We start from the raw sequence: 27,998 nt of genomic DNA, 5'->3' as shown, positions 1-27,998 counted from the left end.
CTACAAAAACAAAAAAAGAAAGAAACTTTTTAGTTATTCAGTACACTAAATTGCAGAYTTAAAAATCACCAAAGGACCAGAGTCCTCACAGAAACAACAAGCACTGACAACTCTATGGTGGATTTAAAATCACAAGGATCTCTCCCACTGCTGCATCTGATTTGTGACTCACATACTTATTTCCATACTCTCCAGAAAATAGAGATATATGCATTTTCTATGCAACCCTACTTTATGTAATACAACACTCCACTTGTGGGCAGCCCATGTGCCCAAAGAGATTAAATGTTTATTTATCAAACACYGAATATTCATCTCGCATTCACCAAGGTTGATATCAGAAACTAGCTGGAACTGAAGTATCGTGTCTGCAGGTGTAATTCTCTATAACTTCTTGACTGAAGCTGAAAATATTGCTCCTGGAAGTGGATTAATTTCTGTTCTTGCCCTACATCTCCACAGAACCATGTGCCTGCCTGGTGTACCTAATACTTGGTGAATCCAGGAAGCCAAGCGGAGCCAAAACTTTGCTTTAACCAACAGCACTTCTGCTCAGCTCAGGTCAACCTCCAACCCCATCCTGTGCAGAGTTACCACACTACCTCAAAGGTTACTTCCTAGATGCCAGAAACAGAAGTACAYGCACATATTTACATATACTCGTTTATGCTTCGCCAAACCCACTTTCCAGCTTTCCCCTTTCGACATATGTTCCATATGATTATGTCTCTACAATGGGTAGTAGATACATGATCAAACCTAACAGCTCAGCCTGCTCTAAGATCTAATATCTCTAGATGGGCCTTAGCTGATATCTTCTCACTTCTGATTGACTTTCTTCAAAAAGCTCTGAAAAATTTCCACTAAGCATGMAGGAAAACCACAGGAAAAAAAAAATCAAATAACTCAGAGCAGGCTATTTTGTATACAAAACTGATTAATGATATTAAGCTAGTCCTTAGCAAAGGCAGATAAAGCAAGATAAGCATCATATGCTGAAGAAACTTCTATTTCCATCATGCCCAAAACCTCACAGAGAAATGCAGTGTGCCCCATTTCCCTGGGCACTCTGCATTTAAAGGGAGGTTGAATCTCATCACATGAGCAGCAGGGATTAACCAAGCGACACGGAGCTGCCCAGGCCCTGCTTYGCGTTTCAGCAACTGCTACTTTCAACCGACAATCAATCAAGCAGAACCTCTTATTTCTGCACGATATTCTGTCTACCTAAGACAAAACATTCAGAGATGCATGCAGTCTTTATGTAAAATTCAGTATCAGGTAACACAGCTATCATGATGACATACCCAAATTAACCTTTGTCAATTTAATCTTTATTTAATGGATTTACTATTGTTTGAATTTTAATATGCCACCTTGAGCGCAATGTCAACCATAGCACAGGCCTTTTTTTGGATACTAGCACTATCACCTTTGCATTTTTCCTTCCTGAAATTTCGTTTTTTCCCTTTTAATGACTAAAAAACAAACAAACAAACAAAAATTAAACCCTCAATTTCCCTGTTCACAATGCACTTTGGGTGTACATATTTGGAGAAGAGAGAAAAGGCTGGGGAAGACGAGCTCAGTGCTTGAGAGAAGCCTGTACCGCTAACAGCGTAACACAGCACAGTTAAACCTCTTCACCAGCACTGACAGCAGGCCCTCGGTTTGGCACCTAAAGGCACAAAAACGAACTCTCAGCTCTCAATGCCATCTCCAACACGGCGGCCTCCACCCACAAGCCAGAAAGCCAAGGTAAAACCTGTGTACCTGAGGAAACCAGTCAGCTTGTAGCAGAGCTCTCTGCTCCAGCGACATTAACCACTGCAACCCACTCTAGGCTGGACCCTTTTCCAAGCGTGGGTGCTATGTAAATAACTGGAGAAAGTGTGAAAAAATCTCAGCACGGCCAGCAGTTTTGAGCAGACACCTCTCCCCGCTGACTAGAGACCGGAGCAGGGCTGGAGCAAGAGTGGCGCTGGCACGAGCCCAGCGCGAGTTCCCGCTCCGGCGCCTTGGGGRACTGTTGAGCAAGGCTGCGCCTTTCCTTCCGCAAGCACCAACGCGGTGACCGTGCCACTTCGAGCACGGCGCTGTAAGTTGCTGTTTGCTGACACTGTAAAATGCTCATTCCGGAGTGACGATCACCGTATTTCACTACAGAGCTGTTTTGTAAGTCGCAAAGCTGCAGCGCAATCTCAGACAGGAATGAGAGAGGGACACCCAAACTGACACCTTTGCAAACCTCAAGCTTAATAAGGAGAAAGCAGGGTTTTGTTCCAACTCTGAGACACACAATTTCCTTGAAAACTGAGGGAACAGAAAGATGTTACACAGAGGCTGGCAAAGCACTGAGCTGCAGCCCCACTCCTGCCCGGACTTTTGATCAGTGCCAGGGTAAGATACGACAGGAGACACACAACAGCGCTAGGACAGAGGTGCCCTGATGTCACCAGCACCAGAACTGCCACCAGAATCGCCACCAGAACCAGCGCTCGCACCACCAGGACCACTAATACCAGCACSACTAGGGCCGGCCCTAGCGCCAGCCCTAGGGACACCGGGAGCGCCAGCAGCCCCGTCTTTACCTGCCCCGCCGGCTCCCGCGCCCTCGGCTGCCGCGGCGCCAGGGCCCAGCGCGCTGCCCGGGCCGGCTCGCTGCGGCCGGGCCGGGCCGGGCCGGGCCGGGTCCCGGGGCGGAGCCGCGCGGCGGCCCCGCCGCTTCCGCCCGCGCGGCGGGGCCGGAGCCGGGCACGTTCCCGAGCCTGCTGTCCGGGTGCGCTGCGCGGTTTTCCCGGGAGTGCCCGTGCCCGTCACGGCTTGGTCACTCCTGCTCCCTGTCTTTAACGTTCAGGCGGCGGCCCCTGAGCGTGCTCTGGCGTCAGGCGGCGGCGGCAAGAGGAACAGGGAATTGAGACACAGGCGCTCGGGCCGCGGCGGGAGGGAAGTTTGCGCTGGTCACATCCGTGTTTGGAAACAAGAGGAAGTTCCAAAGGAAGAAAGAAGGCAGCGGAATGAATCACAAATACCCCACGCAAGGCCTTTCAGATACTTTCTCAGTACTGTGGTAAAACAGAAAACAGATTCCCACACCAGCTTCTCTGTTGGTGCATGACTCAGAAATACATAGTGTGATTATTAATTACTATTGTATAGTTTTGAACTATGAGAGATGCATCAAAACCATCCTCCATTAGTGCCCTTGTGAAATATGTGGGTAGATCTGCTTCTACGAGCAAAACAACATTTGTTTTCAACAAATTAGTTACAGTTCTTGAACGAAAGACTTTTTCCAAACTTACGCTATTATTCATAGTTGAGATTTTATGGTGATGTTTACACATTTACACAGCAAGGAGGAGGATGAAGCAAAACTAACTCTCCTTGCTTTCCCATGGAAACAGGCAAAGGCCGTGCCGAGTGTGGTGAGCGATCCATATGGTTTAGCGTTGGCTCTGCCTGCGAAGTACCAGAAGGTTCAGAAACYGGTTAAAGAGGTAAAGATAAGTTGTCCAAAGCCATGGAGGCCTCTCTGTTCCTCCCTGCCCCTGTTATGGAGGGCACGGCTGCTCCGTCCGCACTGCTCTTTGCTGCTCCATCCCGCTGCTCTTGGCTGCTGCCCTGTGGGCGCGGAGTTGTTGTTCGTGCCTCCCCAGCTCTCTCTGCAGACCAAGGGTGGGAAGAGCGGGCTGTGCCGCAGGTCTAACGCAGCTTGCGAGATGTTGTGCTTCATGGTTAGACCTGCTCTGAAGATCAAAAGCCATTTACCCTCCAAGGCTGTTGAATTAAGGCCTCTGCTCACTTTGAGAAAAAATAAGCCCAAAGTTAAGTTTCCCCTTAAGCAGGTTTTAACGTGAGAGCCAGAGCTGCCATGAAATCATGCTGCCTATCAAGGTATTGAGAGAATAAAGTCAGACCTTTTATGTCATAGCATCATTACAAAATAGCGCCTGCTAACAGAAACTATTAACGAATTAATCGTTGATGAAAATGAAGATGGAGAGCTACTTTGAATAACTACCTCCTTAAGACTTTTGATTTAAAGTTTATATTGGTAGCACAAAGTGGTTAATAAATCAAAAATCTCAAATCAAACATGGTATCAGATCTGAATACTGATATCTATAATGAGGAAGAAAGGCAAGTTACACTTTCAGTATTTATGGKTTTTTTTGTGTTAAGACATAAGAAGTTAATCATTAATCAGTAATGTGAACAACTGTTGTAGCAACCTATTTAAAAGACAAAAAATCATAAAACAGTCTTCTGAAACAATCTTATGAGTAAAGAATGTATGTTTTCCGTCAGTAGCTGGCAGTTACTCAGGCTTTCTTAATGTATCTCAGAACACCATGGAGTGTTAACAAGCATATCCAAACYTCCAGGTTTGTAAGATGTAAACTGGTGCCAAGGCTTGGGTGAAATTTAATATTTCTGAAATCTATTGTTGCTTCTAGGTTCTCGCACTTGAATATAATGAGAGAGAGATTTGGGAGATTTGGGATATTCATAATGAGAAAGGTGGAAAGAATTTACAGCATAAGGAAGGAATAATAAACATAAATGGAACCTRGCTGTTCCTAAAGTCTATCAATATCCATCCTTTGATTTAAGATCTGCCTTAGCTGCTCACCTAATGAATAGACTGGCAATCTAGTTTGCAGCTCAGTATCTGACAAATGTCCATATTATGGGGCTGTTGCTCCACAGAATTATACACACTTAAATCCTAGGACACAAGTGCACACTAAGAAACTTGGAATATCTTCAGCTGCTTTTTGGAATCTGGATAAAAAATAGTAGTACCAAAGTGCTCTCCTAAACTAGAGGCTTAATCACCAATTGAAGTGAACTGGATTTTCAGTACTTTATATAATTAAAGATTGACTTCAAAATTTGCTAAGTATTGTAATGAAAAATAACTGATTTCATTTGACAAATTTCTCATTATAAATAGTATGGTCTTTTATTTCTGTACTTTCTTCTCCTGTTCACTGCTTATTAACAGTCATGATGATAGGATTATACTTGCTGAAAATTTGAGGGACAGAATGCCAAAACAGTTAAAAAGTTTCATTTCAATTTTTAATGAAAATGTAATTTTCCTAAAGAAATCTGAACATTAAGATTAACTGTATGTTAGATTTAAAAAATCTAGATCAAAAAAATCTTCAATTTAAAATACCTATTTATATGCTGAAATTTGTTGCATGAAGGTAAAAAAYACTGGCATGGTTCCATTTCTTTAAGGATTTTATTTCAAATACTTCAATCCGAGAATTTAAAAGTGTGGTTTTTCTAGACCCCAGCAGTGTACATTCATATTGAGATTTTGGAATTAAGAAAGAGCCTTTCTTATTTTGTCCCTGTAACATAATGATGTTTTGATTATTGCCATTGCACGAATAGAACTCAGAAATCTAGCTAGATTTTATTCATTTTTGTGTGTGGCAATAGAACAAATCTACCAAATTCTGATCAGACACATGGATTTGGGAATGTACATATATTTCTGTGTCCTGATTTGAAATCAATGAAATTGATCAATGTATAGTTTTTGAAGACCTAAACAGAATTAAATTGTGTAAAGAGCTCAGAGCAATGCTGCCACCGCATTTTTTTTGAATGATGCGGTGTTTTAATTTTACAACATTCTTTGCAAAGCTATATTTGTTTTCCCATTAAAAAGAAAATCTTTTTACTGTGGTAATGTGTTCCTCACATTTAAAATTTCCATAGAAATAGTAAATTATCTGACCTATCTCTTGTGATACCATTTGTTGATTTCAGTAAAGGTAGACTTGGGAATTAGAATATTTTTAGATGATAACATTTTCTTTAAAATGGGACATGAGACAGTTTGAGATTATTCATTGCCTGCCAGGTAGGAAGTTGGACTATTAAAATGCTTTGCTCCCCTCTATGCAATAACTATTTAGCTATATAATTTTCTGGTACTCTGCAGTGCTCAAGAGGGGTACGCACAGATTGAATTTGATATATTCTAGATATATTTGAGAGCAAGAAGACAGTGTTTTAAAACTGGCTGTTTAAACTAGATTTTTAAAGGATTAGAAGGAATATATCATTCCTCAAGTTAATGAAAATACCAGTTTAATTTTATATTATCTCACAAAAATCCCCAGTGCTTACAGATGTATAGCTGTGTAGAGCGGTATGAGGATTGCTTTTATGTTGCCCTAGCGAGCAATTATTTTGCTTATTTTGATACCAATAGCATAGTTACCAGGTAGTTATTTACTTCCCTATTGATTCCCACTATTCATTTCCTTCCTTCCCTCCTAYACACAGTTTCATATACTTTTACATCATTATCCTGGTAATGGTTTACACCAGAACAGTCACTCACAGAAGCACAAGAGCGGTAGAATTTGAGGTGATGCCTTAAAGATATATGTAGCAGTGGGAGAGGGAGAATAATCTCTGTGGGGTTCTATTAACAACTTTCCAAAACTGCTGGAGATCTGCAAGTAAATTAACTGACCTTTGGGTCTGGGTCCCTGCTGTGCCGATCAGCTTGGAAGGAAAAGTAGTGTCTATCAACTGTAGAATTGGCACGGAAAACATTCCCTGGGGATCAGTGACAAAAATAGATCATTTGTGATTACTGCAACAGGATATCAATCTAGTCCTATAGAAGTGCTTTTGTATGATGTCTTGTTTCAAGGCTTTTAAGACTGATAAAAAAGTCAAGTTTCATTTGTTAAATTCGTTATTTTCCGACCCCTATTCCTCCCTTCCTTTTGCTAGCCTAAARCTCATTTACCAACTTACACTCCTAATTGTAGTACCAATCTCTTTGATTATTTGATATTCCTTCTGTCAAACTTGGTGTCCTCAAGTTTCAGTGAGTCAAAACCACTGTCATTTAATCTGTTGGCACACATACAATTAAAAGCTTAAACTCTGAGAYAGTGTAGCTCTTTTGATCATAGTAACATTAATAAGGCTGTTGTGGTTATTAGAAATAACAATTTAACTTTCACCCATAAAGGCTTTTTTGAATTGTACTTGATCACTGGAACTGAGATTGAGTTGTCCACTATTCTGTTTCAAGCTTAACATTACAGTTTATAGCTTATTTTTCCTTTTAAATCAATAATGAAATATTATTAGTGGGTTAGAAACCGTTCAAAAAGGAAGCTCAAGTTGTCTTATCTTTTGAGTCTATATTTCTAAAATATGTGTAACCTTATCAGATGGTATCTGTGACACTTCACAGATAATTATGTTTTCCCCAATATATAAGTAGTGTAACTAATTTAACATAGCAGGMTAAAATGGATTACTCTGAGATGTTTAAGTACAATTTATAAAAGTGTTACCAGATAGATCAGAATGTRTTATGCACTTCATTTTTTCCATATTTTTATCAATGTGTTTATTTTGATTAAGTAGTGTTAGGAATGAAAGCTGTGTGAAAAGAGTATGCTGCAGTTTGAAGATGTTATGAAATCTGTACTGCTTTATGTTAATCCAAATCCTGCATTTCAGGGAAACAGCCAGTCGCGTCCACAGCAAGAGAAATGTAACTAGAAAAGTCCAGATCAGTGGGCATCAACACCAGCATGATAACATTATTTAAATTTATTTCCTGCTATCACAGCATATCATACAGTCAAATTAGCATTTCAGCTTTGCTCTTACATATTTCACAAACAAAAAATCCTAAATTCTAAATGTTTCTGTCCATTTTTGCCAATAAAAGATGAATAAAGATCCTGAGTATAGCAGGCATTATGTTTCCGCAGTAATGTTTTGCTTCTAGTGGGGTTCTGAAAAGCTTGATCTAAACTTCATTTATTATTACCATTTTGCTTTAAAAGTGCCAGGTTTTCTTTAAGAAAGTTGTGCACTGCAGTGAGAGATTGCCAGTGTTCCCAAGGTTTGAGGTTTTCCAGTGTAGTGCTGCGTTCTCCACGCAGCTGTGGAAATGCGCTCGGGGATGCTGCGTGCCTGCAGAAGTTGTGCTAGAAACAGGGCAGCCCTAGTGACACCTGCCTTACCTGCATAGACCGGCATTTTAAGACATCACTGATGAATTAGTGCCACCTGCCGTGTGCTTTTGAAACCGCCAACGATACCCTTAGCATACTTCATCTGCGAGGAACACTTGCACGCTTTAAACTTTCATAACTTCTGAAATGCTTCATTGTATAATTGAGTTCTCTTCAAGAAAAATCACAGAAGGCTCAGATGGTGTTCAATCTGAAAAAAAAAAGTAAAAAAAAAAAAAAAAAAAAAAAGGCTTTTTCCTCAAATCAACGTACAGTCCTGCAAATAAAGCACTGAATCCCAGAAAGGTTTGTTATCATTTTTAAGATATGACAGCGTAGGCGGCTCGTTACCAAAGCACTGCCTGGCGCTCTTAACATAACATACCGGTTGTAAAATGAATATTGTTGTCATGTTTTAAACCCTTTTCAGTCCTCACTTTGCTCGTGCTGAACGGAGATTGTGCTTTCCGGAATCTCCCTCAGCCCACTACCACTCTAAGGAAAATTGTCCCTCCCTCCTTCCCCGCAGAGGTCGGGAACTGCTTTTTCCTCTCTACCGAAGCGGGAAGGGAGAGGAGGAGRGTGCAGCGCTTCTCCAGGCGCCTTCAGCGCCTCCCTGCTCACACACGCACACGTTGAGSAGGCGGCGGGAAGAGCGGCTCCCGGCTCCGCCGTGGCGACATTAACGGTCCCGCTCGGCCGTTAGCGCCGCCGCGCGCTTCAAACCTCCCGCCCGCCGGCCGTGGCGCCGGCCGCCGCGCTGCCTGTTCGCCGCCGCACTTTCGAGGCGCCGCAGCTGGAGGGCCGCTGCGTGCACGCGGCTTCTCGGCGTTCTCCTCAGCGCCACTACCGGCGGCGAGCACCGGGCGGCCGCGACGCGTTTCGTCGGTCCCGGGGCTGCGCCGGCGCCTCGCTGTGCCGCGGGGACGAATGTGCCGCGCTGGGGCTGCCGYTAGCGCAGTTTGGGCGGTTGTCAGGGAGAAGCAAGATGGCGGGCGCGGCGGCGGAGGAGGACACGGAGCTGCGGGACCTGCTGGTGCAGACGCTGGAGAGCACCGGGGTGCTCAATAAGATCAAGGTGCGCGGCAGCGAACGGGGCCTCTCCTTGGCGCGGGCACCTTGCGGAGCGGGGAAGAGCCCTGGCCGGCGCCAGCGGCCGTTAACGGCCGCGCGCTGCGGGGAGGAGCCGGCGCTTCGTGCCCGCTGCTGCCGGCAGGGCCTGTGCCGGCACCGCGGCCTGGCGCGAGCCGGGACCGCCGCCCGCCCAGCCCGGCGGAGCTGGAGCTGGAGCTGGGGCGGCAGCGCCGGCGAAAGCGCCGCGGCGGGAGCGGGAGCGCGAGGGGAGCGCGAGGGGAGCGCGCGGCCGCCGCACGGAGCCTTGTGTCCCGGCTCCTCGGCTGCTGCTGGAGCCGCCGCAGGCGCCCAGCCGCCCGGTCCCGTTGCGTGGAGTCGACCGGGTTTCCCGGAGCGCGAGGGGAGCGCGCGGCCGCTGCACGGAGCCTTGTGTCCCGGCTCCTCGGCTGCTGCTGGAGCCGCCGCAGGCGCCCAGCCGCCCGGTCCCGTTGCGTGGAGTCGACCGGGTTTCCCACCCGTCCCTGTGAAAAGTCGTCACTGAAAAATGAAACTGAGAATCCGTGACGGTGTATGGGTGAGCTCAAGCTGTCTTGGAAGGTCTGCTTATCCAGGGAAATGCTTAGGGATGCTGCCTAGCTGCAGGGCACAAATACTGCTGTGTTAAGAAGTTGTATGAAGGGTGGATTTGTAAGACTTTCTCTGTCATAATTGCTTCTATGCCTATAGGGTAGCCTGTTGCAAGGGTATGAAAGCTGCTTCTAAGGATTCTTGTTTTGGCATTAGCTGTTGTGTCTAGCAAAGAGATCTAAAAGCAACGAGCAGCTGGACCCTGTTCTGAGCTGGGAGGGAAATGAAGATTGAATTTCAAATTACAGATATTTTTTCCCCCTAAAATGCTGCTTCAAATATTTCAAGGGGTGGATTATCATTGGCATTTCAAGAACAGTTTTATGACTAAAACAGCTGGTGGGAATTAGAGTATCTCAGTGTGAGTATATATACAAAAAAAATACAAAGTCACTCCCTTTAAAGTCATGGGATATTTTGTTAGATTCTAGGTTAGATTTTAGCAAGTCAGTGAACACAAATGGCTGCGTTGCTGGTAAGAGCTCTTGCCTACTCAAGCTTCCAAGGGATGGAAGGGAATAAGTACTTTCCAAAGGACAGGAAAGGCTGCTCCTCTGCTGGATGCAAGAATGATAGTACTGTGCTATACGCACTGTCAGTGCATTTGTCCATATCTGGCTCTGTCTGCAAAACAGTGTTAGTGCTGATGTTTTAGGGTATGGGTGAGGAATTGAAGACCAAGGTTTGGCCTGGTTTACTGACTGTGAATAAAAGCCTTTAAAAGGTGTTTGAGCTGTGTTGGAAAGTGTTAGTCAGAATGGGGCAGTGTGGAGCATGGTGATGAGCAAGAGCAGATTCCAGTCCTGTGGAGCACAGATGGAGCTGGGGCCCGATGGAAACATGACTAAGGCAAATGCAAACCCTCAAAATGCATTAGAACCAATAACACAGGAGAGGTAGAAACGCCAGGTAAATCAGGTAAATGATTTAATTGCAATCATTTAAGCACTTGTATCTAGTGCTTCTGAGGGTAGGTTGCTTTGACCATACCCGATAATGTTGGTTTCAGTCTCTATTGATGTTCAAGTTGTGTGACTTGTGCCATTTTAACATTGCACTTTTGGCCCCAGAGGTGTTTTTTTTTTTTTTTTTTTTTTTTTTTTAAACTTTCTTTATCAAGAACTTGAGAATTACTGCTTTAGTTTTACAGATTCAAGTGTATGACTCTGTGTCAAAAACTACTGTCAGATCATATTTTGGGTATGTCTTGTGCTATGACCTCCAAATATGTTGGAATAGCTTTTTCTTATGGTCACAGTACAGGAATGCTTAATTTTCAATTCATCATGATGCACACAGGGTTGAAGGACCAAGTGGAGAGCTGATACCCAGGGACAGGCTGCAGGRTGGTGTTCTAGATACTGCAGTAGGTATCAGTAGTGTTGTCTTTTGCTAATAAAGTCCTGACAAGAATAGACATCCAAAGAGAACCCACTAATCATGGGGAATGGCAACATCTGGGAAAAATTGTCATCCAGCCATCAGACAGATAAAAAAGGGAAAGACTGTATTTCAGTCTGCATTTAAATGCCACTGGGTTGGGATCTGGAGAGGTGGAGGAGACAAATGAGGCAAAATGTCTCAGTGAATGTCAACTATGATATTGCTCCAACATCTCAGACAGGTCAGACTTTGCATTCCAGGATGGCAGCTACTGCTTGGTTTAATCTTCTTCCTCTCTTGCGTAAGTGTATTGAACTTTGGTGGCATCGATGGAAAAGCTAGTTTTGTAATCATTTAAAGTTTTTCTTACTGAAAGAAAATCCATTAAATCAAAGTTGTTAGATGGTGGTATCGAAGTTAATGATAAATTAATTTTGTGAGAGTAATATTAATAATATTTGTATTAACAGCATATAACAGTTTGCTGATTGAATGCTRTACCCCCAGCAAAATTGAACTGCTGTGTAATAGTGTACAATTGTAATAAATTTTTACTTGCTCTGAGAAATCTTTTATTATGTGTTTTTTTAAAAAAAGCTATTCTAAGACAAGTCTTCTGTTAAAAAAGAAGAAAAAAATAGGGTTTTTGTTTGTTTCTTCTCTGAATAGTGTGGGGTTTTTTTTGTTTTGTTTTATTTTTTGATTATTTTGTGGAACAGTTATAGGGCAATACAAGCTTAGTTATTTTTCCTAATATACATGAGGAAATTTGAGTACTCTTCAAACAGTCTTTAAAGCTTATTAATGCGTATTATACTTTCTATAAAAACATTCTAGTTCCTTGTTTAGTCTTGGGAAAACTAGTATACACACTAGTGCTGACTTTTATAGTTCACTGCTACAGTGTATCCATCCCCTGGCCAGAATTTGTCTATCTAGGTGTTGTTTCAAGTGGCCGGTTTCTTCGTCAAATATAATGTATGTTGTCCATTTGGAATGCTCAGTGAAAGAAGGAGMGACACTGAAGCTTAGAAGAAGGATGACGAGTCTTAACTTGAAATATTCAAAACGCCTTAGAAGAAATAGAATTCTTGAAATTAAGATATACAAAGCTGTTAGGTAAAACATCATTACAGAWTATTCAAGTGCTTTGAACTCTGCTGTCTTTTCCATGTGAAATTGTGTTTCTTCAAGTATGATCGTGCCTACTTGAGCAGGAAGGTTGGACTAGATGATCTCTAGAGGTCCCTTCCAACCTTAACGATTCTGTGATTCTGTGATCTGACAAGAAATTATAGTAATTTGTATATTTTAATATATTTTTGAAGTATTATCATATGCTATTTGTATATAATTCCTCAAAGAATTGTAAATGRAGGGTAGGAGTTTGAAGGGTAGCAGTTTCAAAATGGCCTTCAAGAACTGTATTTCCAGCTCTAGGAAACAAAAAAGAGACAACATAGGTAGCTTGGTATCTTTCTGTGAGTGCAGTAATAATGCAGTAAGCTTTATATACCTCAGGCTTGTTTTTTTCCTCCTATTTATTGCTTTTCAGGCTGAAAGTTCTTCTTTTTTCAGCCCCCAGTCATGTTGCCTGTTTTAAATGTCCCCAGTCATGTTGTAGTTTTAAATGTCCTATTTGCTCTCCAGTCAGTGCCGTGTTGCTTGAAGAGAAACAAGAGAAAGAAATGGCAATTAAGCTGTTTGCTGGCAGTTTGCATTCTGCTGGAATTTGTGCTTATGGAAACCTTTATTTGGCAGGCAGAGCTGCGAGCAGCTGTTTTTTTGGCGCTAGAAGAGCAGGAGAAAGTAGAGGTAAGAAAGTGTTTTTCMGTTTCAGCTTCTTGTCAGTGCTTTGTGTAAAAAATAATAGTCATGATGTATTATTGCTGTGTAAGACATAGCGCTTTTTGTAGTGAGGTTTTCTCATATTTAGAATGATAGAAAATAGGAATTGTTACCAGCCTTTTAAAGCCGTGGATCTAGGTAACTGTTTCTGAGATTTTTATATATGGCTTCTATCCAATTGATCAGAATAATCAAATATATTTATTTTCTCCAAAAATTTTTTTAAAAATATTTCCAGTTGATAGATCAAAATCTTACCAAAACAGATTAAAGAATTTTGAAATAAAAAATATTACAGTGGCTTGTTTCAAGAAGTATATCCAGGGCAGGGGAGGGGCTTGTCAAGTATGCTCATGCCTTTAGCATATTTTTTTATAAGTATCTGTTAAGTTGTAGTGATGACCTACATATGGATGTTGTGACAATATGCCAACTTTGAATGTATATGATACCATGATTAAATAACAGTACTGCTGTGCGATCTTGGTGCTAATTTTGTTTCCCTCGCCCCTGCTTCTCCCAGCTTCTTGGTGGCACTTAGCTAGCTGTGCCTCTACAGGGAAAAGTGAGAGAATGGAAAACTGACAAATCTAATAAGGGAGGAAAAACAGTTTCATAATATTGTGGAAGTTCTTTTAATCAATAGAAGATTAGTACTAATATGAGAGCTGCTAATTTGTATAGTCCACCCTGTCTGCTAATTTGCATAGTCCACACTTTGTCCACACTTATTTAAAGAAAAGAGGATCAAGTTTTCTAAAATAAACCTGACTAGAGTAGTTTGGCAAATTAACTGCATAGTTTATTTTTTTTAATYCAGGATGCTGTCAAGAATTTGAGTACAAATCTTCTAGCTCTGCAGCTTTGACAATAGAAATACTGAGACAGTCTCAGTTTGCCCCTATAAATATGTCACTCTGCAGCTTTTAATTATAGGTAGTAGAGTTAACACAAAGGTAAATCTTAGCTGAAGTGAATTACATGTCAGGGATCAAATAGAATCCTTTGCAGTGTTTTTTTTTTTCTTTTTTAAATTATTATTATTTCTTTATGCTATAAGGGTTATCTACCTTTTCTTTCTTTTTTTTTTTTTTTTAAACAGAACAAAACACCTCTTGTGAATGAAAGCTTGAAAAACTTCTTGAGTACAAAGGATGGTAAGCACTTTCTTGTTTATTCCATCCCTCAAGAATAAAGAAAAAAGAGATGAGAGAATTAAACCTTTGAATATTGTATTAGCATTACAGTTCTCATGACCTAAACTGTGCTCCTGTTCCTGTCAAATAAATGTTACATCTTTCAGAATAGGTGTTGTAGATTTTTGTAGTTGATACGGATGAAATTGCTATGTTTGTAACTAAGAGGACTAGCTAAACTAATCATCTAAATCGAATGCTATAACTAAAGCATTTGATGATGAATTATGATTGTGCTCAGTAAACCCATTCTAGACCAACAGAAACAATAAGCTATGAAAAGAGATTGTAAACTGAAAGCAAGCATAGGATAGATGTTGAAATATTTTAAAATAGATCAGTAATTATTGAAAAAAAAGCCTTTTTAAAAAAAAATTATTTATTTTTTTAGCAACCTCAATTGTTGCTCCTGAAATATTCCCGGATTAAATAATTTACATTTGATGGCTTTAATTTATGTTTGGCAGTTTGCTGATCTGAGTTAGGAAAGGTACACAAATCATTAACTGGACTAGTGTGAACTTGCAGCTGGGAAGCATTTTGGTTCAGTGTAGATGTGCACCCTGAAGYACACACTCCTACAAACATCACTTAGATGTTTAGCAAGCTGCAACCACATAAACGTTAGATCTTTGAGGTAAGACTAGATTCTGCCCAGTATGTATTTACTTTTCCCATTTCCTTTCTAGGTCGCTTGGTAGCTGGCCTTGTTGCAGAATTTCTACGTTATTTCAATCTCGATTTTACATTGGCTGTTTTTCAGCCGGAATCAAGCACAGTAAGAAAGTTGCTGTTTTCACTGTACACTAGACTGATTGTTTGCAGTGGATGACAATGATTACAGAACTATTTTTGTTTTGCTTTTAAGCTACTTGCGTTTATTCTACATGATCTTTGGTATTCGGTTTGTAAATGGTACACATTGCAATAGAGAGACATTCTCCCGGAAAATGTGCCAGTATGAATGATTATTGCCTTTTCAAAAATGACTGCTTGAAAAAATGTCAAATTTGAATGAAATTTACGTTTTGTGAAATCATAAATGGTCTCTATAAGACAAAAAAATGGAAACACCTGCAGCTTGCTGCTTTTTTTTAACTAATAATTTTACTGTGTGATGTTATTAGGTTATTGTTGAACAAAGACTGAAATAATGTCAATGAGTATTCTTGCAAAAAAATCACTTGCAAAAAAATACAAGTACATATGACAAATGCAATTTCTTTTAGGCTTATGGTATTGATATTATTATATTAGTGTTTTTTTCATAAAAGGATGTGTGCGCTTTTCTCTTTTTACCTTGTGAAAATTTTCCTGTTAACCTTTTGATTAGAAAGAATCTGTTTCATTTAACTGAAAGTCTCTTTGCCAGTTGAATGTTCTTTTTTTTATTCTTAGTCAGTTTAAATAATTTAACTTGTTAAAAATCCAACTCTGTTAAATCAATTGACTGCTTATTTGAACATTTTTATGTATTTTCATTTGGTTTGGATATTGATCTTCAATTTTAAAAAATGACCAGGGAAATCCATTGAGCATGGATTAAAACAATTAAGAAATACGGTCTATGAATGGACTTTACTGTTTTTCAGAAGCTCGTGTTTCTTTTGCGGGACTTAAATTTATATAATCCCATATATTTTTTATCCTTTGATAAAGATTAAAAGATTCACTTTTAAATGTTGTAGGCTGAGATAATTGGATAATGTAAATCTTTAAATACTAAAACATGGTCATGATGAGTACTTGTATATTTAAAAGAACCTTGGATAATTATGATAAATTCATGTATGTAGGACTAAATGATGCGAGAAGCCGTTAATACTTTATTCCACACACGACAGTAAATCTTAATTATTTTTAGATTGTTATAGTATTAAATAAAATCAAAAAACTTTAGATATTTTATTACAAAATATATTGTGTTTTCTGATAGTTATTTCTATGGGTTTGTTTGTTTGTTTTTTCCTAGCTCAATGGCCTTGATGGTCGAGAAAACTTAGCTCGAGATTTGGGAATTCTAGAAGCAGAAGGTACTGTGGGTGGTCCCCTATTGTTGGAGGTTGTTAGAAAATGTCAGCAGAAAAAGATTTCAGGCACTGGAGAAGTGAGTACTGTTAAGATGTGGAATTCCTTTCTTTATTCATATTTTTAATTTTTCTTCATAAATATAATTTTGTTCTTTGTCATCTCTTGCATTTCATTTTTTTGAATAATAAGATGCTCTAATATTTACAGAATATAAGATAGCTTTTGATGTAAAATATGGAGACTATGAACATTTGAGCTATTGTATTAAATTGTTTCAAATCTTTGCAATAAAAGTAGATTAGTATAATAGGAAAGCCTTTAGCATGCTAGGTCACAAAGCTGGAAGGCAGTGACCACAGCTGCAGTTAGTGACCACGGCTGCTTTTATTCATCAAATAACGTTTGATTAACCTCTGTCGTGACTGTGATTTTAAAGCAAATCCAGCCCTTGTAAGTTGTATATGATACTTCAGCCAAAGTTTAATTTCAAAAGTAGTTATCAAAGACTTCCTAAATGTAGCAGCACAGTGTCACAGTTTGCATGTTGCCTGTGCAGGAATGATCATTTTGTTTTTTATCGAATGGTGTTATGCTCCAATTCTGTGTACTTTTATTCAGTGCTTTTGTGAAACCTTTTAGGTGGCTGCAGTTCTAAGTGATGGTGTGTGCCCTTCATCAAGATCATCTGATGGAAGATCAGGTTCACAGCCTGTACCGAGTAAGGTAAGGCTGCTTTCCAGCATGAGAAAGCTAGGTAGTGTCATTGGAAAGATCCAGCTCTGAGGGAACTGCAGATGTGAAGCCATTTGCTTAGCAACAATTGCTTTCAGTCCTTATTCTCAACTGGTTTGAGGTGCATACTTTTTAGCCAAATATTTGGAAACTTGTTACCAGGAACAGGCTAAGTCTAAATAGTAGTTTGTTTTTTTCATATAAATTAGTGTTTTAAATGTGTATGCTTAAGCTCTAACGTTGTTTTGCTGTAGCTATGATGTATATTTTTAGGGATTTTTTTAATTATGGAAGTAGAAGCCATAATGTGTGTGCAGTGTTTTTTACACATGAAACTGTAGGCTCTCTTTTATAAATAGTTTGAATTTTATAAACATCTTTTATTGTTCTAATATGAACTTATGAAAGTTGACTTGAGTAGTTCAGCGTATTTATGAAAAGTTGGATGCAGATGGTGATTCATAGGCAGAACATTGGTATTTTTGTGTGCTCCTGGTAAGATGCTGTTAGTAATTACTGAGACTGGTATAAATTTATATATATTTGGCTGAAGTGATGAGAAACGTTCTTTGCATTTAATGCTGGAAAAACTTGTAGCTATTATAAAAGTCTGTGTTCATCCCAAGTTAGACTGCTTGCTTCTCCTTTATTAAGATGGTTTTCCTTCATGATTTAGATGTGCTAAAACTTGATTTAACTTTGTTTTTATTCCAACTTCCAGGAATACAATATTGAAAAATTTAAGTAATGTTTTAACTTCCTGGATTATGTTCTGTGTTTTATATACAACTCTTTTGAGAATCATACTGTATAACAGTTGATTCCTCCCATAACTACTACAAGCTAATAGGAACTTAGAGTTATTTTCTGTATGGTAAAATAAAGCTAAGCTTAAACAGACAATAATACAGTGAATTCTGGTTCACAGCAGATTAAAGAAATGAGCAGCTTTCACAGGAAAGGATTGACAGGAAGGATTGAGATGCTCYGATAGCAGAAGTTGTTCAGTTGGAACATCTTGTTTAAGTCCACTGCAGCTTTAGCAAAACTTTATAATCAAACTCCATGTTGAAAAATACAGTGAATTTAAAATTGCTTTATTTGAAAAAGTTGATTGATAGGAGGCACTCTTTTTGCATGTCTGTAGTTGCAGTTTAACTACTTTTCTACATCAAAGCAGGTGAAATGCATGTTGCTGGGTTTTGGTTTTCTGCATTTTCTTTTCCCTTTCTTGTCTATCAGGTATAACAGAAGACAGACTTTCACCCTAATAAATGGGCTGCTATGAAAAATTCATCCTAGTAATGTAGTGGATACACCAATCCGACTATACTGGATGCAGTATCCAGTATAAGTCGACTGTAAAAGATTGTCCTAATTAAATAACTTTCTCAGTTATTTGCATTTTACTGGAGTAGGGTGAGTTTTGTCATTGCAGCCAAATAGCAAAAAAAAAAAAAAAAAGTCTGAGCAAAAATGAGAAAAATGCTAGCATATTGAGTAAAAATGCCTACCCAGGGTTCATATCAAGAAACTAATTAGCTATTTCTACCAGTTTGAAGATTTTTTTTTAAATGCATTTCTGGCTATCCAAATTAAAAAAAAAAAAAAAAAAAAAAAAAAAAAAAGAGAGAGAGAGATTAGAAATTCTGTGCTTGTTTAAAACATGATTTTTTTTTCATGATAAAATAAAATGATAGAATAGGATTTGGCATGCTTATCACTACCATGCTTATTAAGTACTTGCCAACTTTTTTTGTGTACTTGTATATTTATGTAACTGTCTAGGTGTCCTGTGTTCAGAACTCAACAGGAGAGGAGGCCAGAAGGGGGTGTTGTACAACCGTAAAATTATGCTAATGTTCAGGAAATACATGTTGATTTAAAGAAAAATAAAATGTGTAATTTCAATCATTTCCTGCCTACACGAAGTCTGTAGGAGGTAATATCCTCCAGACCTCCAATACCCCATTATTTAGCCTGGAACTGATGAACAGGTTTAGGAGTTATTAGGAAATGTGGGGCACAGAAAAGGACATAATGGACTCTTTTCCATAAGATGCTGACTACTCACCACCTCCAGCAAAAAGTGATCGGAGTGCTAAAGTTTGTTCAAATTATTAATCTAATTTGACAACATCAAATGTTTTAATATCTCTTTTTTATGTTATTGGAAATAACTTGAAAGCTTCCTAAATCACTAATAAAAGCTGAGAAAAATAGTATTGGATTGGGCTGGTTGTTAGCTGGCTCTTTTTTTTTTTTTTTTTTTTTTTTAAGCTGGCTCCTTTGGGAGAGGGAGTCATAAGGATTAAAAAAAAAAAAGACAGCTTGATTTTCAGCCCACAATTTGGACTGGATGATCTCTAGAGGTCCCTTTCAACCTCAACCAGTCTGTGATCTGAGAATGACGCAACTAGAAAAGGAAATTTGATTTCAAGTTAAGTTACTTCAGTAATTACGGAGCATGGTAATGTACTGTAGGCAGCTGGTATTTCTGTAACAACTGACCTTCAAGTGAATATTCTAACCCCTTAAACTCTGCTTTGGGGAAAAACACTTGGTTGGCAACACACTTTTAAAACATCTCAATGCTAATATTAATTAAAGGTCAATGTTAGTAATACTTTTGCCTGAATGGATGTAGCTGGGCTCATACTTCTCTCTTAATAGGGTGCTGGATTAGCTAAGTACAATTTAGAGACCATAGGCTTTCCAAGCTCCCTTGCATATTCTGCCTTTCATGGTCAGGTTTGAATAACTTAATTTGGAGTAGGTATATTAGGGAGAGAAGAATTAGGTGTTTGCTACATGGCTTCTCCTAACAAATAAGAATTTGGTTAGGGGAGGGGAAAAAAAGTAGTTTCAAAGGTTCATGAATTCAGTGTAGTTTGACTTTTGTGTGTATGTGTGTGTCTCAAGCTGGGCAAACCTCTGATGTCTCCTAAGAATTTTATTCTTGTGTGCCTGTGCTTCATTAAGCTTTTTTGCAATGCAGTTGAGAAAAAACTTCTATCCATTTGTCAGTGGTTGCACTTGGCCAGACAGCCTTCAAGAAGGCAATTCAGAGCTTTGTCTCTTTGCTCAAAATTGCTCAATAGGAAGCATCTTCTGAGACGGAAGCGTCACGTACGGTGAGAGGTCATTCATCATTCATCATATTTCCTCTTCAAGGAGAATGTTGGGCATAGCCAGAGCACGACCCTTAGGAGCTGCATTACTGGCATGCAGCTGCAGCTGCAGGTGATATGGCCATGAGAACACTTCCAGTTACGTCCCACTTCCCGTTAGGATCTTGTGATGAATTTCTAGGTAGAATGCAGTTTCCAGCAAGCAATGTTAAGTTGGGATTTATACTCTTTCTACCCAGAAGACCTAAATTCTGTTACATGTTTAAATAGATGAATACATCGTCAAAATCCTTTTCATAATACATATTCATGGAGGATTCAGTAAAATATTTCTGTCCATGTAATAGACTTATGCTAAAAATAACAGAGGAGGAGGAATATACAGCTGGTCCTGACTGGCATGAGTTATCTGAACAGGACAGACTTTCTGAATGAAACTTGAGACACTCTGGCAGTTTTCCAGCAAGTCTGTGAGCTAAGTTGGCTTCTGCCGTGGCTCTGCAAGCAACGCATGCAATGTAGAAGGGAGCAGGCAGGAGAGACCAAGACCACAGCTCTTGAGAGCTGCATAGTTATATTTCTCTAAGTGCATGTGTGAAACCACACTTTCACTTGCCTTATTAACAGCACCAGGCTGAGAGGCAGGGTAGGCATGTTTTTCTTTGACCCCTTGGCCATGGTTAAGCAATGGCTACAGTTGGCAAGTTGGCATTTTACATGAGCACAGCTTTAAGATGAACTTGGCCCCCAGCTTCTCAGGGGATAGCAGCAGCTCGCTCCTTCCAGGGCCCGGGACAGAGCAGCAGTGTCTCGGCAGGGCTGCACTAGGCAGCCTGTCAGCACAGCCCTGAGCATTTACTGGCAACAGTTCTATTCTTTTAGGGTGGGGAGTTAAAATACTGTGAAATTTATAAACACTTTCTTTCTATGGAAAAAACAAGTTGCTGTCAGCAATTAAATATGGTTCTATGGCTCGTGACTGAGGTAAGATGATGTTGGGAGGCCTCTCAACTTCTATGGCCTATGGTTTGAAAATCTTCCTTTGGTCTTTAGAACAAAAGATGATGACTGATAAAGAAAAACATTGATGTGTCCAGTGTTGGCTATCATTGTATATTGGCTGCATTGATTAATCAGTGCTATTGTTGGTTTTCTSTCAAAAATGCTGCTATTCTTGATGCACAAAAATGTTTTTGTGAAATCTTTGACTTAGTTTTAAACTGTGGAAGAAGATATTTTCTTACTGTTTGTTTAGTTAGCAATAAGCTGGTGTTCCAAAAAGAAAAAAGAAATCCATTTTRTCACAGCAAATTGATTAGCGAAATGTTCTTACTAGGGCCACAGTGTTTTATACAGATACGACTTGTATAACTTCAGATATGTTACTTGATCATAAGGTCAATGTATAGAATTGTGCTTTCAAGCATCTGTGGGCCAGGGCTATCAGCATGTTGCGCAGACTGAAAGCTAACTACTTTTTCAAATATCCTATTTATATGATTTGTTTGTAGTGTTTGGAGGGCAAAAAGTGGAACTAATTGCAGTCCTCTGATGCTCACCACTTAGAACCTTATGTTATATTGCAGGGATTCCCACTGAGGTGTGATTTTCATTCACAGAAGCAACAGGTCTATCAAAAAGCACAAACAAACAGTGCCAAACCACTGCTTGATTCTGTGTGACAGAGTCCATTCTAAACCTTCTCACATATGCAATTTGTAATTGCATTCCTACTGAAAATGCAATAGTGTTATCTCTTCCCCTGACATTGAAGATATTTTTGAAAGCACATTGAATGTGTTAGTGACTCACTTAAGCGACAAGATTTGTTTATAGAGAAGTCACACTACTAAATAGTGTTGTTAATACATTCCACACGTCATTTAACTTCCATTTTGTAGAATRTATAGGAGGCAAGAATCAGAGTTTATATGTTAATTCTTTGATCTACATCCTTCAAAACTGGCTATTTTTATAATAGAGATGATATCTAACACAGTTATGCAGAGGTTCAACACAACAACTTTCAAAAAATGATAGCAACAACAGAGAATATTTATTTTTTTCAGGTGACAAAATGATTTTCTGTTATGTAATTCCTGATTAGTACATGCTAATAAAATTGAAATGCTAACTTTAAAAAAAAATGATGTGGTATGCATATGTGTATATGCATATATCTGTGTAAATATATGCTCTGTACGTGTGTGTATATATATATATAATGCTGCTTAGAGTATTTTTAAAAAAAACAGTGTATGTGAGTTATTTAAGAGAAATTACTTTCTTTTCAGTTAGTGTTTTTCTGTATTTGTTCAAGGTTGCTGAAACCACTCAAAGCGACACAAGTGTCTCGTCGGGGGACGCCACCAAAAGTAGCATCCATTTTCTGCCTAATGAAACCAAGTTAGATCCTCAACTACAAAACAAAGACTTAAATACCAAAGAAAAAAACGATCTGGGTGTGGATGAGGATGATGCAGAGGGAGATTCTTTTTTTGATGATCCCATACCCAAACCAGAAAGAACTTACGGCTGGTAAGTTCCCTGGGTACTGYGGTTACTGTGCGCCATGAGTGACAAACGTGCCTCTCTTTGCAGGGCACCATGTGAAATGTATCGTGTTCCCRGCCTGTTCTTTGGTGGAAAGAACATGTCTGAGGTGCACACACCCCTGTGCTGCTTTTCCACAGTGAAGCTGCCCTTGTAGTCAGCTCTAAAGAGAGGAAAAATGTGAGGGAAGGAGCATTAGATATATGTGTGATTTTGTTGGGAGCACAAAAAAACCCCAAACTTCACTATGACACATGCATGTACTGGCTTCATAGACATGAGCACGAGGAAAGCGTTGCCTCACATGTGAGATTTGCCACTTCACATTGCAGCACCTTCTGTGGGCAGCTTTGCAGCAAAGTATTATTCTTTCTGCTTTTGTCAATTTTGCAGAGGTTTCTGCAGAATGTTTTTTTTTTTGTTTATTTTATTCCTGTTCTGTGGGGCGTGGTGAGGACTGACAAATACCACTTGAAAGAAGAAGCTGTGAGGTTGAGCTGCACCGTAGCTGGATAGCAGAACTGTGCRGTGCAGCAGCAGCAGCTGCTCTGTTACAATAACTCAAAAATCTCTTGAAGTTTATCCAGGGTATCTCTGCTGAGAAAAGCTGAAACATCATTTCATCATCTTCTTTTGCTGTGCTCAAGTAATATAAGGATTGCTCCAATTTAGTATAGATTACCACAAGAAATTGCAGAAAAAAATAAAATCAATCCAACAGTAGCTCCTCTTACGTCCTTTTTTTTTCCCCGCAGCTATCCTGATAGGCAGAGAAATGTAAACTTGTGCTAGTGCTACACTACTTCAGTAGTTCTGGTAATACTGATTGTGCAGATGTTGATCTTTTTTTTYCCTCTCCTTATTAATAGAACTTCTTTTTGATAGTGCTTCTTTATCCATTATTTGCAAGTAATATTTGAGCTTGACATTTCAAATGTGTGAAGGGAATGGATGGCAACCAAGTGAACTTTTAATAGATGGTGATGAGATCCATCTTGCTATAATTTTGAGAGGTATTTTCATTGCATGGACTGAAGGTTCTTAGAGTTAATAGGTTTGTCACATGAAGTCTTTTAATTGTAAAACAAACTAGCTTAATTTAATTATGTCTGAATCTTCTTTTGGCTCCATCTACAAGTGTAGATGATAAGAAGCCACTAATTTCAAAAGAAATGGTGATGAGGAAGATGCAGGAGCCCTGTCTGAAAGAAGGCTGACAGAAGTCTTTGCATAGATGAATTTCTCATTGAATGTCTTGCTTCACACTTTGGCCAGCAAGCAACCTGTTATTTTTGTAGACTGCAGGATGAATAGTCCTTTTTCCTTGCTTCTATTACTGAAAAAAATGCTGTCTAGTTTCACGACAGTCTTATGAATAATAGGAAAGAAAATTATTCTCTATTTTGAAGATCTGTAGAGTATTATTTGTCGGTTTGTTTTAGGAAAACGGAATCCAGTAAAGCAGGAGGTTTAGCATCTCTTTCTGATGCACCACCTTTAAAAAGCGGTGGGAGCTCCCTGACCAGCGCCCCTTTGCTAAAGGACCCTGATGGTGAGTTCACATATATAATTAGACCAATGCAGGGAATGAGCTACACACTCAGATATAACTGTGACTAGGTAGCCTGTGTTGGGCCCCCTTATGGTTGGTGTGTGCTTTGTGATAGTGAAAAATGCACTGGTGTATCTTATGTTTTGGAGTATCAAATATCTATTTTTTTCCAGCGAAGCAAAAATTTTACTGTTTATTCTTTTAAATGAAGTTAACTTAGTCTTTTTTATTATTAACCTGYGTTTTTTGTGCAAGTTCTTCAGGGATATTTACTACTATGTTATAAAATCTGATCCTATATATCCTTACTTATGTCTTTAAATACTTGCAGTATTAGCAAGTTTAGACCTGAAGATGGAATAAAATATTATGAGAGTATAATTAAACATTATGTAAGGTTGTTATGAAAGAATATTTGTTATAAATGGTTGATTGGTATGGTTAGGTAGGGTCTTACTTTCAACGAATCTTGAGCTAATTTTGTGCTGTGAATACTTTKTGTTTTGTTACAGATTTGAATAGAAACTCTGTTTTGAAAGACCTGCGCTTAGTGAATGCAAAACTCGGATCTTTAGAATTAGGCAAGTAACTACTAAGCACAAATAGGCACCCATATTTTTAACTCTTGTCTCAAAATAGAGCTGCCAAGTATTTAAACCTTGTCTTTAGCAATGSAATCCACCTACTAAAAGTATATGTTGAATTTCAAAGCATTTTAGCTATGCAATAGAGATGGAGATGAACTAATATCAATCATAAATTCAATCTCCTGCCAGCTATTGCTATCCATCAAACTCTATATTGTGGTGCAGGAACAGATTTTAAAGAGAAAACTTGCCTGATTTAACACGTCTTTAAAATTATTTAGGAAATGGAGATGAAGATGAGTATGCTGATGACTTCAACAGGTAAGAGATGAATAATATTGCAATACAGTGCTTTTAGATAATTAGCATATACTGAAACATATGTCTCAAGTTATTTCATAGTATTTTAGCTTCTGCATCTCCAGACTCCTTTAAACTTGTGGTTTTTTTTGTACAAATAGTTACCATTAAAACAACAGATTGTTTTTGCATAGGTAGTAGTGAGTTTCTTAAAATAGTATTAATTGTAAGATGCTGTAAAGTTGTTGCCCTTTTAAGGAAGTGTTGTTTTGTTTTGTTTTGTTTTTTCTGTGAAGCATATAGTAAATAGTGTTTAAATGTTTATTTAATGCTATTAGACAGTAGATGTTATCTATGCTGGATTATTCAAAACAATAAATCAGTAATAAAATATTGAGGAGCCTTGTCCTTACAATGCATTTGTTCTGCAGACTTGAGAATTGATCATAAGTATTTTGATCATAAGTATTTTGATCATAAGTATTTTGATCATGGCTTTATCTGTGTAAAAGATCCTTGTTTGTTGTGGACTTTTTCAAAAATTACTTAATATTTAACTTGCTAGCTAGTCGCATCCAATGCCCAATATAAATATATGAAATATTCTTTTATGTTTGAAAATAAAGTCCTTTTTCTACCTTTATGCTTTTCTTTCTCATTAGTACTAGTCATCGCTCAGAAAAAAGTGATATCAGTATTGGTGAAGAAATAGATGAAATTTCTGTGGAAACAGAAGACTTGAATACCAGTGATAAAGTATGATTCTTAAAATTTTATATATATTCTAATACTAATTTCTGTAAGCTTTCTGTATGCCTTTGTCATAAGTTCCTTAGATGCTAGAATTGTACTATTTGTATTCTGCTTTTTTACACTCAGAATTGAAAATACAAGAATTGCTCAGTAAAACAGTCTGCCATCTGTTTCTAGGCATATGCAATGTGTTGGAGAGTGGTTTAGTGTTCAACACATGAATGTCTCATCCTGTATCTGAAGACCTGTCTAATCCTTTCCTGAAGGAGCTGCCATCCCTCTGAAAGATAAGGCTTTAAGCCCAAAAGGATGGGGTGCTTTTTGTAAGGCTGAGGAGAGCAATACTTACTGTTTCAATGTAWGACTTCTGAATTTCATTTCATTCATAATTTCCTTTATCTTCCAGCTTGAAGACATCACGCAAGACCTTACCATTTCTCAGTTAAGTGATGCTGCAGATTATCTAGAAGATGTCGCATAGGGCTGGATGGAAAAAATGTCCCATTGTGTTGGATTGGAAGACTCTTGTGGACTGTTTATTTCAGACAATCATTTTTTGCTGGAATGTCCACTCCCTATTTGTGCCTTGTGTTTCAAAAAGACTGTCAGTGGAGAGGGCTTTCAAATATTCTTCACGCGACCTAAATGAAACCATGGGTTCCTATTTGCATCTAATATCAGAATAAKTTTTTTGTTTGATTCAGCCAAACTTTTCACACCAGGAGTTGGATTTTCCCAGCAGAATGCCTGCTGCTGGCAGTGGGCATAATAATCCAGTCTATAAGAGAACATCTACCCAGAAGCATGTGACTTTATTACAAACTTACACTGTTATTGTAACAGTCTGCATTTTTTTTTAAAGATAACCAAAGCAAGAACCTTCAGAGGTAGTGCTTCRGCTTACACTTGCGTTAACTCAGTTTTGTTGGGACAGCATGGATTGCATAATTTATGGAAAATCTAACCAGAGTACTTAATTGCTCCAGACATACTTGAAACTGCTGTTTTTCAGAATTTTCTGAAAGACTTCTTCTTTTTAAAGGCATATCAAGTTGAGAGCATCTAAACTCACAAATCTATTCAGAGGAGCTGAATTTCATATAAGTCTTAACTCTGAATATTCTTGTTTAAATATGTTTGTCAGACCATTGGTGTTAAGACCTAAACTGTTTTTATGTTTCATCGTTTTGTCAAGGTTAACAGTTGCTAAATTGTAAGACGTAATTGTGTAAGGATCCATGAGTCATTAATGCACAGCATTGAAGACAGGACAAAGACCCAAGATGATTTAGCTGACGGTTTGTGGAGCTTTTATTATTGAGAGCTCTTTGCTATCGGCTCACTTTCATTCTTTAAAATCCTTGTTACGTAAAAATAAGCGAACGAGCGCCAGAAAGTGTGAAACCACTAACCTTCTGGTTTTCAGACTGACTACAGTACAGATTAAAATCCAAATAGTAAAAAATAGCCCACTGAAGACACTGTACACACTAAATTCTMGCTAAGAGCAACTTTTTTCTATCTTCATTATGCTCTTGAAAAACAGGGTCAGCAGTGGAAACATTGACAGCTCCTAACGATACTGTTGTGCATGGCGCTGCCATAATATGTAGGTCATGGACATTTGTAATACTGAAACAAGACTTCAAAATGAGCACTTTCTGAAAATACACATGTAAGTGAATAGAAATGACTTAATTGCTTTTTTAGACTTTGTAATCTTGTTTCAAGAAAACTGTTAGCCTCTCACCACACCATGTCCATCTCAGAAGCAGTATGCGAAACTAAAGCCATTGGTTAAGCATATACAAGAGCTGCTGCTAGTGTTGGATGCAGACTTAGAGCTTTTTTGCACTGGGCCAGCAGGCCTGGAGCGGTGCTGGAAAGCTGTCTTGTACAGTACTTAGATCATTTGCAAGGGGAGAGCAAAAGCGTGCCTTTTATTTATGTGCCCCCCAAAATAGCCAGCAAAAAGCAATGAAGTTTTAGTCATGGTGGTTTTTTTATTTACTTTGTGCCATATTGTAGCAGCAGAACACAGAGGAGAGACTTTTTTTTTTCTCACCCCCAAAGTGGATGCGCCCTAGACGTCAAATAGTGAAGATCCTGTAACATGTGGCACACCTGGTGTATAGAATCCTTTAAGTGTGAGAGAACCTGTGCCTCGAGATACGTGCAAGTTTTTGTTTTGATTTTTAAGAGCAACAGTG

The 27,998-nt window shown here is 38.9% G+C and overlaps 1 protein-coding gene across 1 annotated transcript; it reads left to right on the top strand.

Annotated features, from left to right (window-relative positions):
• The first annotated feature begins 9,009 nt into the window (after positions 1-9,009).
• Positions 9,010-27,998, top strand: FGFR1OP (FGFR1 oncogene partner). The gene is made up of 12 exons (XM_026044752.1): positions 9,010-9,099; positions 12,867-12,920; positions 14,056-14,110; positions 14,839-14,927; positions 16,122-16,256; positions 16,820-16,903; positions 22,364-22,581; positions 24,039-24,148; positions 24,661-24,729; positions 25,017-25,056; positions 25,698-25,791; positions 26,195-27,998. The coding sequence occupies exons 1-12, from the start codon at positions 9,010-9,012 to the stop codon at positions 26,267-26,269; spliced, it is 1,113 nt and encodes a 370-aa protein (XP_025900537.1). The 3' UTR covers positions 26,270-27,998.

Source organism: Nothoprocta perdicaria, unplaced genomic scaffold (genome assembly GCF_003342845.1).
Source record: "Nothoprocta perdicaria isolate Ctin4 unplaced genomic scaffold, notPer1 scaffold_38, whole genome shotgun sequence".
NCBI lineage: Eukaryota > Metazoa > Chordata > Aves > Tinamiformes > Tinamidae > Nothoprocta > Nothoprocta perdicaria.
Note: the sequence above shows the minus strand (reverse complement) of the source record. Positions and strands in the feature narration are given on the sequence as shown.